General features: G+C 38.6%; 1 protein-coding gene across 1 annotated transcript; it reads right to left on the bottom strand.

The window, feature by feature from the left end:
* Window positions 1-9674: 9674 nt before the first annotated feature.
* LOC135211320 (gastrula zinc finger protein XlCGF52.1-like) lies at window positions 9675-11323 on the bottom strand. Its single transcript, XM_064244637.1, has one exon. The coding sequence runs from the start codon at window positions 10686-10688 to the stop codon at window positions 9675-9677; it is 1014 nt and encodes a 337-aa protein (XP_064100707.1). The 5' UTR covers window positions 10689-11323.
* Between the last annotated feature and the right edge of the window lie 2695 nt (window positions 11324-14018).

The raw sequence follows: 14018 nt of genomic DNA, 5'->3' as shown, positions 1-14018 counted from the left end.
ATTTGGTACTGTCCTGAGATGCTTTTGATAACTGCTCACTTCAGTCCCGATATGTACAACACACATGGTTTCATAAGCAGTCAGTTCCTCAGCATAAGGCAGAATTTTCAAGATTTTCATAAGGAATTTTTTAGTTCTCTGTTTGGAAATGACTGGGTCTGCCACAATTTCTCACCAAACAGGTCATTAAAGAGTAACAAAGTGTCCTGAACATGAGTAGTTGGCTATACACCTAAAACTTAAAGGGTAACACAAGATAAATGAAATGCTGTACAGAAATATTAATGTGACACAACTTCACACAGGTGAGGAGAAGAGTCAAGTAGTGACTAATAGTAGTTATGACAGCTAACTTTCATATGTGTGATAAGAGTCTACAGACCATGTCTCACAAACAATGATGACAACAGATGTTTCAAGAAGTCTGACATCAGTGCCTCCGGGCAAAATGGTCTATTAAAAACCCTTTACTTCAACAACAACAACAACAATAATAATAATAATGCTTTTCTGACCCAAACAGCCATGTGACAGAGATGAGTACTACTGCCAACACCTTAGCAATCCAACAGAAAGGCTGCAGAAGGAAGTGTAGGGGCACAAAAGACCAGCTCCTGATAGACAAAATGGTAATGAAGAACAGTAGGAGAAGGAAAACCAACCTAAGCATGGCATGGATAGACTATAAGAAAGCCTTCGACATGATACCACACACATGGCTAATAGAATGCCTGAAAATATAGGGGGCAGAGGAAAATACCATCAGCTTCCTCAAAAATACAATGCGCAACTGGAATACAATACTTACAAGCTCTGGAATAAGACTAGCAGAGGTTAATATCAGGAGAGGGATCTTCCAGGGCGACTCACTGTCCCCACTACTCTTCGTAGTAGCCATGATTCCCATGACAAAAGTACTACAGAAGATGGATGCCGGGTACCAACTCAAGAAAAGAGGCAACAGAATCAACCATCTGATGTTCATGGACGACATCAAGCTGTATGGTAAGAGCATCAAGGAAATAGATACCCTAATCCAGACTGTAAGGATTGTATCTGGGGACATCAGGATGGAGTTTGGAATAGAAATATGCGCCTTAGTCAACATACAAAAAGGCAAAGTAACGAGAACTGAAGGGATAAAGCTACCAGATGGGAGCAACATCAAACACATAGATGAGACAGGATACAAATACCTGGGAATAATGGAAGGAGGGGATATAAAACACCAAGAGATGAAGGACACAATCAGGAAAGAATATATGCAGAGACTCAAGGCGATACTCAAGTCAAAACTCAACGCCAGAAATATGATAAAAGCCATAAACACATGGGCAGTGCCAGTAATCAGATACAGCGCAGGAATAGTGGAATGCACGAAGGCAGAACTCCGCAGCATAGATCAGAAAACCCGGAAACATATGACAATACACAAAGCACTACACCCAAGAGCAAATACGGACAGACTATACATAACACAAAAGGAAGGAGGGAGAGGACTACTAAGTATAGAGGACTGCGTCAATATCGAGAACAGAGCACTGGGGCAATATCTGAAAACCAGTGAAGACGAGTGGCTAAAGAGTGCATGGGAAGAAGGACTAATAAAAGTAGACAAAGACCCAGAAATATACAGAGACAGGAGAATGACAGACAGAACAGTGGACTGGCACAACAAACCAATGCACGGACAATACATGAGACAGACTAAAGAACTAGCCAGCGATGACACATGGCAATGGCTACAGAGGGGAGAGCTAAAGAAGGAAACTGAAGGAATGATAACAGCGGCACAAGATCAGGCCCTAAGAACCAGATATGTTCAAAGAACGATAGACGGAAATAACATCTCTCCCATATGTAAGAAGTGCAATACGAGAAATGAAACCATAAACCACATAGCAAGTGAATGCCCGGCACTTGCACAGAACCAGTACAAAAAGAGGCATGATTCAGTGGCAAAAGCCCTCCACTGGAGCCTGTGCAAGAAACATCAGCTACCTTGCAGTAATAAGTGGTACGAGCACCAACCTGAGGGAGTGATAGAAAACCATCAGGCAAAGATCCTCTGGGACTATGGTATCAGAACGGATAGAGTGATACGTGCAAACAGACCAGACTTGACGTTGATTGACAAAGTCAAGAAGAAAGTATCACTCATTGATGTCGCAATACCATGGGACACCAGAGTTGAAGAGAAAGAGAGGGAAAAAAATGGATAAAGTATCAAGATCTGAAAATAGAAATAAGAAGGATATGGGATATGCCAGTGGAAATCGTACCCATAATCATAGGAGCACTAGGCACGATCCCAAGATCCCTGAAAAGGAATCTAGAAAAACTAGAGGCTGAAGTAGCTCCAGGACTCATGCAGAAGTGTGGTCCTAGAAACGGCACACATAGTAAGAAAAGTGATGGACTCCTAAGGAGGCAGGATGCAACCCGGAACCCCACACTATAAATACCACCCAGTCGAATTGGAGGACTGTGATAGAGCACAAAAATAAAAAAAAAATGATAATAATAATAATAATAATAATAATAATAATAATAATAATAATAATAATAATAATAATAATAATAAACCCAGTGAACAGAATGCTTTTGTTTTACAATGAGATCCAGATAGTACCTCCCAAATTCTAAAGAAAGAAGATTTTGAGACTAGCTGCATTATCAAGTAAATGGATTTGGAAAACAATAATGTTACTCGTTAACCCCCACTGATGGCTTGATGTCATATTGCAAGAAGCACAGGGTGGCTCTGCTTTTCATACACGTGGTTTCTGACCCAAACAGCCATGTGACAGAGATGAGTACTACTGCCAACACCTTAGCAATCCAAGTCTTGTGAGAATTACATACATCAACACTTGAATATTTGTGAGGGATGATTTTTTAAAAAATGTGACAACAATTTTCTTACCAACAATAGATAAAAATTCTTAAGATAAAAAAGCTTCTAATTGCCATTAAAAAATTAAAATAAATGGAATAATAAAATCAAGACTGTAGCCTGAAGTTAGGACTACAGTATATGAGGATCTCCCTTCTACACAGAAAACTTTGTAGGCTGTAGGCCAATAGCCACTGGCTGTCTCTTGGCTTCACACAATCTGTAAGTAGTATATGGCCAGACACCTTACAAGTACAAATGGGACCAACTAACTCTTTAAACACCTTTTGATTAAAATGTTAAACGGACTTTTAACTTGCTATACTATACTTATTTGGTACCCTAAATGGGACAAACAATGATTCACTGTTACCATTCTAACCAGTCTCCTACCAGTGACGCAGTGGAACCTCGGTTTTCGTACACAATCCGTTCCAGAACCTCCCACGAAATCAGAAACATACGAAAACCAAAATAATAATTCCCATAAGGAGTAATGTAAATACAATTAATATGTTCTAGACCCCAAAATTATTAACAAAAAATACATTTTATAGGGAATAAACACCTTTTTACATAAAGAAAATAATAAGAAATAAATATAAATAACTAATGAAACTAATGGAATAAATAAATTAACATTTAACATAACTCTTACCTTTACGCAAAACACTTGTTAGCATTTGGAAGACAGAGAGGAGGGGAGAGGGAGGAGGAGAGGTTATTGTTTGAAAGGGCAATTTCCCTCCAGAAGGACTTCAGGTATCAAGGAAATGTCTGGGGTTACTTCTCTTCATTTTTTACTGGCACTATCTGAGGTTACTTCCCCTCTTCGATTTTTACTGGTACTAGGACCAGCTTGGGAATTACTGGATCCCTGTCATTTGTTTTCTGAATTTTTCATACCAGCCTCTGTTGGCCTTAAATTCACTAACAGCAGTGCTTCTTGTGGGCATTTTCTCAGAGATCAGCATGCAACTTCTTCCAAAACTTTGCTACGAGTTCTTTCTTAAATTCTAGTCTTTCTCACCTTATTTTACAGGAAGGGCTAGCACTTGGAACCTTCTTTGGCCCAATATGATGGCTTATTTAGCAGTTGCACTTGAACAAAAACGCACATAAAACACAAAAACAATGAACACAAAAGCAAAATGGGCCACGAAAGAAGATGACATGCTTTGTTTAGACACTCGATACAGGGGCCAGTCATGCGCTGGGCCCCGGATGGAGTTTCCTAGTGTTGTATATAAAAAAAGTCTACTTAAAACCGAATAAAAGTACGAAAAGAGAGGTGTACCAAAACTGAGGTTTGACTGTATATATTTCTTAACAAATATGACTAAATGATAATGCAAGTCCTAATACAGTTACAATCTTTTCTAAGACATTTAAACTATAAAAAAGTTCCTAACTTTTTATGATGTCACATAATTCTTTTTCTCTAGCACATTCTAAATAAATCTGACTGGTATTCTGACATGCTTTCTAATTACTCTTAATTTAAGTAACCTTGCTGCCAACATTCATTGTAATGGAGTACACAAAATTGTTTGGGACAATTTTAAAAAATCAGCTGCTTTTCAAAATATACCACATTTTAAAAGTTATTTGTACATGTATTTCTAACATACAAATCTGAAGTTCATTACATAGTTATTTAGCTGGTGAACATACGATTGAACAGCCGTTCAAACTTACTGAGAAGGTAGTAACTGCCGATAGGCATAGGGAAGCCCTGCCCACCTGTCAGTCTACATTCCACTTTGCCTTCTGGCCCAGGTAACAGTGAACGTTGGTTGAAGTGGTCCATTGATATAAATTAACTTTTAGAATTTGCTATTTGTTCCTATACAAGAACAAACATTTGCTCTTCACATAGGAGATCTGCCCACAGGTGAGAAGAATCTGTGGTATTCTCTGTACCAACTCGTAGGTTCACTCAACCTGGGATGTTATCTTACTTGTCCATTTAGGAGCAGAGGAAGGTACCCCATAACTCTAGCATACTGCGTATATGGGATGTGTGAATTGCTAGACTTTGAGGCCATTATGTAAAGGGTTTGTATTGCAGTAGGTTTCTGAAAAGGCGTTGGTTTGTGCAGAGGAATATAAATTTTTTCTTTTGTTCAGTTGTGTTTTTGTGGTTGGTTGTTGTAATAGATTTTTTCTTTTTCTGTTTGTTTGATGATCCTGTTTAGAGGCCCTTCTGTGTTCGGTTCTGCTTGCATAAGAGAGGTGGAGGAGCAGCGTAAGCAATATCCTGCTTGTTGTAAAAGGCAAATCAAAAAGCAGTATCACCCTTTATTCATTTAGGAATCCAGCCAATCAAGAGTCACAGATGAAGAGTTTGGCCAGATTATAGGAATACAAACTGCCAATAGTTAAAAATTTAAAGTTGATACCTCTACAAGTACTCTACTGTAAACATACTAAATGGAAAACAGAATGAAACCAACAGAAGATAAGACTTCTTAGCGTAGAAATGAAGGAAACCCCTAATGGTGGTTGTTTATTACTTGTTTAAGTTGAGTGAATTTGATAATGAAAGATTCATCATTTTGTTTACATGCTGCAGACAATATTTAAGTAAAGAATATGCCACAGAAAATTAATAAAGATATTTGTTACTCAAAACTACTTAAAGCTTTACTCTTTGAGAACACAAGTAACAGAATATTACATTAATCATGTTAGTTGCATTGGTGTTGAAAGTGCTGTGGTTGTTCTACATATGTAAGTGGTTTTGTAGTTTAAGTCTAAAATAAGGTAGTTATTGTGTGTGTGTATGTGGATTTAATAGGAATTGATTTTGTTGTGTTTGTGTACATATACTGTAAGTTTTCATGTATAAATATAGAGATTGTGAAGTAATTAGGGAATAAAATAGTTATAAGAGGTTGGGTTTTTGTGTAAACCTTCTGTATTTCTGGCTCGAGTCATAAACCACAGTTCCTTTCTCGTGAAGCCCAAAAAGTACTATGCTATCACTCAATCAGGCTTTAAGAACCCCTATTGAAGTGTTGGAAAATAAATTAGACAAATATGATCCACAAGTTGCTTTTATTGCCTGTCCTGCTCTCCATTTGCCAAGAGAGGAGGGGACTTGCATACCTTCATTTCCAATGAAAAGACTGGTGTCGAGTTGGTAGTTTAAACAGGAAGTCCCCGTATTACAACGGGTTCGGCTTACTACGTTCCGAGGTTAAAGCTTTTTTCAATTATATTCATCAGAAATTATTTTCAGGGTTACGACGCATGTTCCAGGGTTACGACGACTACAACACTGATCTGGCAGATGAAATATGACACCAAAAATGCAAAATAATCAATATTTGAAGGTTTTTTTAATGAAAAATGCAATAAGAATGCAGTTTACAAAGTTTTCAATGCACCCAAAGCATTAAAAGTAAGGTTTTCTTTGGATTTTTGACGAAATTCCGGCTTACGACGCGTCTCAAGAACGGAACCCCCGTCGTAACCTGGAGACTGCCTGTATATACGGAATGGCATTTCTGACTCTCCATACTAGAGAGGAAGGAAGGAAAGAGAGAGGGAGGAGAACCAGTCACTACTTTCCTCATATGCCAACTGGATACGTACCCAGTCGAGGTGCTACCTATCCCAAAGGGAGATAGGGTATCCAACTTGTTAGCAGCCACCACTGGTCATTAGAAAGTGTGTCCAAGGCCATTCTGTAGGTAAAATATTGCGCAGGTGATCATACCTGATCATGTCTCTGTAAATAATACCTGATAGCCGACAAGTTTCTACTGAAAGTATGGGGTGATGTGCCTACATCATGAGTTGGGCTGCAATTCTCCTTCCACACTAGAGGAGACAATGACTGAGGATCAACTTACAGAGCTGAGAGAAGTATACAAGGAAAACTCCTCATCTCTATTAGTACTAACCGAAGAGTTAGTCTGAGGTGTTGCGTTCCTTAAGGATAGTATTGCTCCTCTCAAAAAAAAACTCAGTAGTATCTTGCAAGAGTCACTACTTATTGAAAAGTCCTTCAGAGAGGATAACGAGAAAGATTCAAACTTATTGACTGACAGTCCAGAATGTTGTTACAAAGTTTTGGACATCTCTGAACAAAAAGATCTCCATCCAACCAAGTGCCATACATACTATCAAGAGCACAGATGACTTGCCTAAACTATCTAAGTTACGGATAAACGAGACAGTCTCTGGGTTCAGTCCTATACCTGTCTACCATAAAAAATCTTGTATAGGCTATGAGTCAAACTCCTAAAGGTGAGAGTCATGAAGAGAGAAGGACCAAAATAACTTCTCAAGATATACAAAAGATCTCCCTCAAAAAGCAGAGATCTTCTCCTGGAATCAAACCCTGGTTGAAGGCTGACCAAGTCTGCCACAAGCCAGGGCAGAGAAAAGTTTCACAGCCAAGGTAGGTAAGACGAACTCTTGTTACCTGCTGACTAGCAGCCTATGACCAGAGAGATATCCTGTTTCTACTGCCAATACTGGAGGATGATTCCAGTATTGTAGACAGCCACTCAAGGAACTGAATGACTCCATTCCCTACCCTGAAGGGTTGGTTGGTTTTATAAAGTTTAGGTGTAACACCAAGCACTGGGGCAGCAAAGGCCATTCAGCGCTTACTGTATAAACTGTGAAATGATAAGACGTTATATCATATAAAGCAGGTTTATTTCTTTGAGATATTTTACTATATTTTGAAGTGGGGCATTTTCTCCCAATAGTTCTTCAAGTGGTATGTTATATATGTTGTTGGATCTTCGTTTTCTTTCGAATTTATTGCATTTAGTTAGTAGATGACGGATTGTGACCAGAGTACGACAATGGTCACAGTAAGGAGCCTGTCTTTCCTCGCCTTGCAACATCAAGTATTTGTGTGTCAAGTATGTATGTCCTATTCTTAATCTTGTTAATATGACATCTTCCCTTCTTTGACATTGTTGTCTATTCCAAGGTTTTACAGATGGTTTAATATGCTTTAATTTATGATTCAATTCTAGCCATTCTTTTTCCCATTTTGATTGACAGTATTCATTTATTGTTGTTTTAATGTCATTGTAAGGTATTTGTATTTTTTTTGATAGACTCCTTTTTTACTGCCTTTTTGGCTTCTTTATCCACCTCTTCATTACCCTTTATGCCCACATGGGAAGGGACCCAACATAGTTTTATATTTATAGATTTCCGTTTTACTATTATATCTATCCACTCCCTTATTTCTTCAATTACGGGATGAGAAACTGTGTATTGTCTTAGCGCTTCTAAAGCACTGTAAGAATCCGTGTATATTACAAAGGTATCGTTTGCCTTTCCCACCATAAAGGTATGTTTTATAGCCTCTAATATAGCATTTATCTCTGCAGTGAATATCGAGCATATTTTTGGAATTTTTTCCCTTATCTTTTATTTATTTTTTTGTTACTACAGCATAGCCTACACCCTCCTTCGACTTGGAACCATCTGTATAAATACTAATATCCCGTTTATGTTTTTCCTGGTGTGAAAGAAATTCACTCTTTAATTGTGCATCTGTTACCTTCTTATTAAATGATTTTTCACAGATTTCTATTTTAGCATGTCTCCACGGAGGTATTTTAGGAGTGGTTATTTTTGATATGCTACTTGTTCCTAATTTTAGATGTTCTATATCAGGTTTTAATCTATTCTCCTACCCTGAAGGGAAAGGCACACAGAAAGAATCTTAATAACCCTTCTAATATGTAGCAGACTCCTCTCCAGCGTGAGCTGAAGTTCAGAAGAACAATACACATTTTGGAGAACAGAAGAATGCCTCTAATCCCTTCCAACACTTTTTTGTTTTTTTTACATTCATTGTCCACTGCTGAAACTTGCTTCGTCTGCTGAGTTATCACGACTCACAAAAACTAAGCCATAGAAATCAAGAGGAATAAGGCTACATAGTTTACTCCCAATGAATACAAAGAATTTCCAAGTGGCTAAAAATATACCACACTGTAACTTAAGATCAATATACTGTATTAGGAAATACATTGGAGGATGATACATACTTAATTCCTTGTAAGAAAACTTAATAGAAGGATGTGTTTAAAAAATTGCAAAAGAAACATACAGTGATCCACCCCCTGTATTCGTGGGGGATGCGTACCAGACCCTCCCATGAATAGTTAGAACCAGCGAATGGTTGGAACCCATATAAAAATGCTAAAAACAGCCTATTTTGTTAGTTAAAACTCAAGAAAAGCCCACTAAAAATTTTTATACTTGGTTTTTTTAATAATTTTATCACAAAAAGTGCATTTTATGATGAAATTGATAAAAAAAACCAGGAATTTGTAGATATTTCTCAAAGGAAAATACCGCGAATGTGCAAATTTTCTGCGAATATTGCGGGGAAACGTTCCCGAGAGAAATCCGCGAATGTGTGAGTCCACGAATCCAGAGAATGCGAATACAGTGGGTCCACTGTAGTCCACAATCAAAAAGAGGAAAGAAATACACAAGTCTAATAAAAAAAAATTTGAATGGCAAAATAAGGGAAGAGAGTTGTGGAAGACATCTGAACTCGACAGCAGCCAGACGCAAAGTGGAGTGCAGACCGACAGGTGGAAAGGGCTTCCCCTTGCCTGTCTGTTGTTTACTACCTTCCAAATAAGTTTGAATGGGCGTTCCAGCTCAAGTTCACAAACTAAATTCCTATGTAAAATATGAAGGTTTGTATTTGTGGAAACAAAATTTAGTAATTTATTAACAACTTGAATCTAAACAAATATTCAGCACAAGAGAGCAAAATCTCTTACAAATGCTTTCTCATGTGACCTTTTAGACCATGTGATTGGGAAAAACTCATATGACATTCACTGCATTTGTAAGGCTTCTCTCCGGTGTGGACTCTCATATGCCTTTTCAAATGACTTGAACTTGAAAAACTACTTTGACATTCATTACAAGTATATGGCTTTTCTCCCGTATGAACTTTCATGTGCAGAAATTTGAGTACTACCATGGAACTGGGCAAAAAAGCACGTGAACATTCATTGCAAGCATACGGTTTCTCTCCTGTATGAATCCTCAAGTGTTTTTTTAAAATTTCAAAGTGAGAAAAACTTCGATGACATTCCTCGCAAGTGTATGGTTTCTCACCTGTATGAGTTCTCATATGCGCTTTGAGATGACCAGAGTTTTTAAAGCTAGCTTGACATACAGTGCAAGCAAATGGCTTCTCTCCTGTATGAGTCCTCATGTGTACTTTGAGATGACATGAATAATAAAACCGACTAGGACATTCCGTGCAAGCATAGGGCCTTTCTCCAGTATGAATTCTCATATGCCTTTTAAGACTATGTGGCTCTGAAAATTTTTTTCCACATTCACTACAGTTAAATGGCTTCTCTCTCAGATGATTTCTCATGTGTGCTTTGAGACTACTTAGTAAGGAAAAGCTCCTCTGACATTCATCACAAGTGTAAGGTTGCTCTCCCGTATGAGTTCTCATGTGCACTTGAAGTTTCTGTGACTGTGAAAAGCCCCTTCCACATTCAAGACAAGTGAATTGATTTTCTTCTTTGTGAATACCAACTTCCACAATCACTTTCTTAGCCAGTTCTTCATCAGTAATCGCCGAGTCCTTCTCAATGTCTTCAATTTCATCAAACGTATAATCTTCTGGGTCACTCTTGACCTCAACCTCAACTGATGGGCCTGAATACAATGAGCCATCACTATCATCTGTAACTGCAGTTGGGTTATCCAAAAGATTTTCATATTCCTGCTTGACAGGAGAAAATGATAATGGGTCCTTAGCTTCCATTTTTGCCTTGATGTTCTGACTTACAACTTCTGGGTCTAGATGAACCAACAGGGATGGGCCTAAATACAAAGATTACATATGCTATACAGTATGTAATAAAAAATTTTTGTTCCCCATCCAACTGTCTGAATACCACACTAATGACATCTTAATTTTAGTAATGACTCCTTGGCTTGCCTGCCACTATATATTTCAGTGTTCCCACAGATACTTCCAAACAGGACCAGCTTAATCTTAAATTTTACATAATACGCATCACTTTTTAACTGAAATGTAGCTGTATTGCACTCTCCTCACATTCTCTGAAATCACAAGATTCTACATTTCTCTCACATATGTAGAAACAATCACCATCACAGTAAAAGTAACTAGTTTCCCAGACATATAAAATACAATTACAGTTTACCCAATGAAAACCTGAATTTCATGTAACAATATACATATGCAACATTCATCAACAATTATACTCTCAGAACTTTAAAAGTATCAGAATAATTGAGTCTGTTATCTTTAATAGTACTGATGAGTATTTTCTGTACACCAAATCCTGTATTAACATTTGGGACAATGAATATATACCTTCAAATAAATACAAAAGTCTACAAATTACTACAACTGCACAACAGAAATTATGACCTTACACTCTAGTATTTAGAATATGTCAAGCTTATCCAACTGTTCTTTTCTTGAAGTTTTCCAAGCACTCTGCTTTGCCAACATTATAGCTTGCTTACCTCACACCGGTGTCAGGTAGTTTCAACCTGGTCAGAGGGAAGGGAGGAGAAATTAGTCTTCCTAGTTAATACTGAAACAAACAAGTAATAAATTTCATCATAAAATATGATTTCCATATCCGGAGATAAAAAAAGTTCACATTTCTACAACTAACCTACATACCACATATCCTGCCGTACCATAATCTATAGGAAAGTCTCTTATCAGAGTTTTGGTTGATACTACAAACTGTGACCACTTGCCAAGACATCAGCACTGTAAATGTATTATTAAATTACATGATGTTTTATACAAATTCAGTGTCTACAAAATTTCTTATAAAATACTATTCACACAATTCAAGAATATCTACATAACACAGAGTATTTTCACCTCTTGGACCATACAGTTTTTATTGGATAACTGAATGGCAATATCAATTGGACACATGTAAAAATGATATTGTTATGTTACAATAAAGTTTATACATACTTACCTGGCAGAGATATACATAGCTAAGACTCCGTCGTCCCCGACAGAAATTCAAATTTCGCGCCACTCGCTACAGGTAGGTCAGGTGATCTACCGGCCTGCCCTTGGGTCTGGCAGGACTAGGAAACCATCCCCGTTTTCTATCATATTTCTCTCTTCCACCTGTCTCCTGCGGGGCGGCTGGGTGGGCCTTTAATTGTATATATCTGCCAGGTAAGTATGTATGAAACTTTATTGTAACATAACAATATCATTTTCATACAATCAACTTACCTGTCAGATATATACATAGCTGATTGGCACCCTTCGGTGGAGGGTAAGAGACAGCTTCTATATGGAATAGACAGGTAAACAACATATGTTGTAGGTATAAATAAAACCTTGGTTCCTACCTGATAGGTGGTAGACTTCGTGGGTGTTTGCCCAGTAGTCTGCATCACCTCAAGAAACTTTAGCGAGATATATGATCTATGGCCAAGAGTTCTTGTGGGTCTGCCGATGGGGTCTTACCCACTTACTCGGCAGAGCCTAAAAGGACTTTGTCAATGGGTGCTGATCCACTTATATGGACAATACACCTTATGAAGGAGCACACAACCAATCCCGACCACCTGATCCTAACCATACGTTAGAACTACAGATTGTTAAGAGTTATCCCCGAACTCGTCACAACAATCGTAACTCAAAATCACTACGCACACATACATAATTTTCAAAAATTATACTCAACTAATTGGATATGACAAGAATTTTACTGAACAACATAGACGGCCGCCCGTGCTAGCCTAAGTCCTCTATTGTTAGAAGAGACTCGACCATATCCAAAAAGAAGAAAAGTATAAACATTTAAGGATTGGTGTCTGCTCCCGTACCCAGAATCGTATCCGCTGATACGAAAGGACCTAGAGAAAAACACTTCTCATATGTCACACGCACGTCTTTCAAGTAATGAGATGCAAATACTGAGTTGCATCTCCAAAATGTCGTATCTATTATGTTTTTAACGACATATTCTTATGAAACAAGAGAGACGTCGCTATAGCTCTAACTTCATGAGCTTCTATTCTCAACAGTTGTAACTGTTCGTCAGGACAGGCCTTATTGCTGACGTCTCGATGACGCTTCGCGCTTGGAAGATGCTCAGCTCTCCAAAGGCGTCCTCCTTGGCGTCATAATATTGGACGGAGCGTCATGTCTATGCTCCGTTTCCAATGACGCTTCGCTTCTAAAAGACGTCTTACTTCTCTCTGGCGTTACGAAACTCTCGTAAGCACCTGTTCTCTCTCTCGCACTAGACGCTTCTGTAAGACGTTTAGCCGTTTCCCGTCTGTATGACGCTTGTCGTTGAACAGGTAAGAGAGGACGAGACTTCTTAATTGGAAGCGACACGTCCTTCCGACGTTGCGTTCGAGATGACAGTTGCTCTTGAACTGCTATAAATGATTCTCTTTGGACGCTTCTCCCACGCCAGTGCCATGACGTCTTTCGTCATCACTTCGGTGGGGAAAAAAGGAAAGGGTACTTCCGCGTACACTTCAGGTGACGCTGACGCCCCCTTCGCTTTCTTGCTAGAAGACGGAGAGTCATCTGAGTGTCTGTAATGACGTTTCTTACAACGAATGCCAGCGCATTCTTGGACATCAGTCTTGTGGGGTCTTTTACCGCGCACCAAAGACCTTGTCTAGAGCCTCCCATTCGATGCTTTCTCTGAAGGTAGAACTTCAGAGCTCTAACAGGGCAGAGAGACCTCTCTGTTTCTCTGCCTACGAGACTTGACATGCCTTTGACTTCGAATGACTTAGGCCAGGGATTCGTAGGATTCTCGTTTTCCGCTAAAACAGGGTCTGAAACGAGCAAATCTCTGATCTCCCTTGAATGCACTTCTCCTGCAGAGCATGCAATGCCCTAATTCTCTTTGCCGTAGCTAAAGATAATAGGAATAGGCATTTTCGGGTAATCGTCTCTAACGATGCCCGATGAGGAGGTTCGAATCTTTCCGATGACAGATACTTTAGAACTACGTCTAGGTTCCAGTTCGGAGGTACTGGTTTCCTTATACTTTTGAAGTCTCAAAAGACCTTATGAGATCGTGGAGATCTTCATTATCTGCCCGATCTAATCCTC

The sequence above is a fragment of the Macrobrachium nipponense genome, chromosome 4, assembly GCF_015104395.2.
Source record: "Macrobrachium nipponense isolate FS-2020 chromosome 4, ASM1510439v2, whole genome shotgun sequence".
NCBI classification, from domain to species: Eukaryota; Metazoa; Arthropoda; class Malacostraca; order Decapoda; family Palaemonidae; genus Macrobrachium; species Macrobrachium nipponense.
Note: the sequence above shows the minus strand (reverse complement) of the source record. Positions and strands in the feature narration are given on the sequence as shown.

Bases quoted from the DNA above. Each gene is read 5' to 3' on its own strand.
- LOC135211320 (XM_064244637.1), bottom strand. From the start codon at position 10,688: ATGGAAGCTAAGGACCCATTATCATTTTCTCCTGTCAAGCAGGAATAT.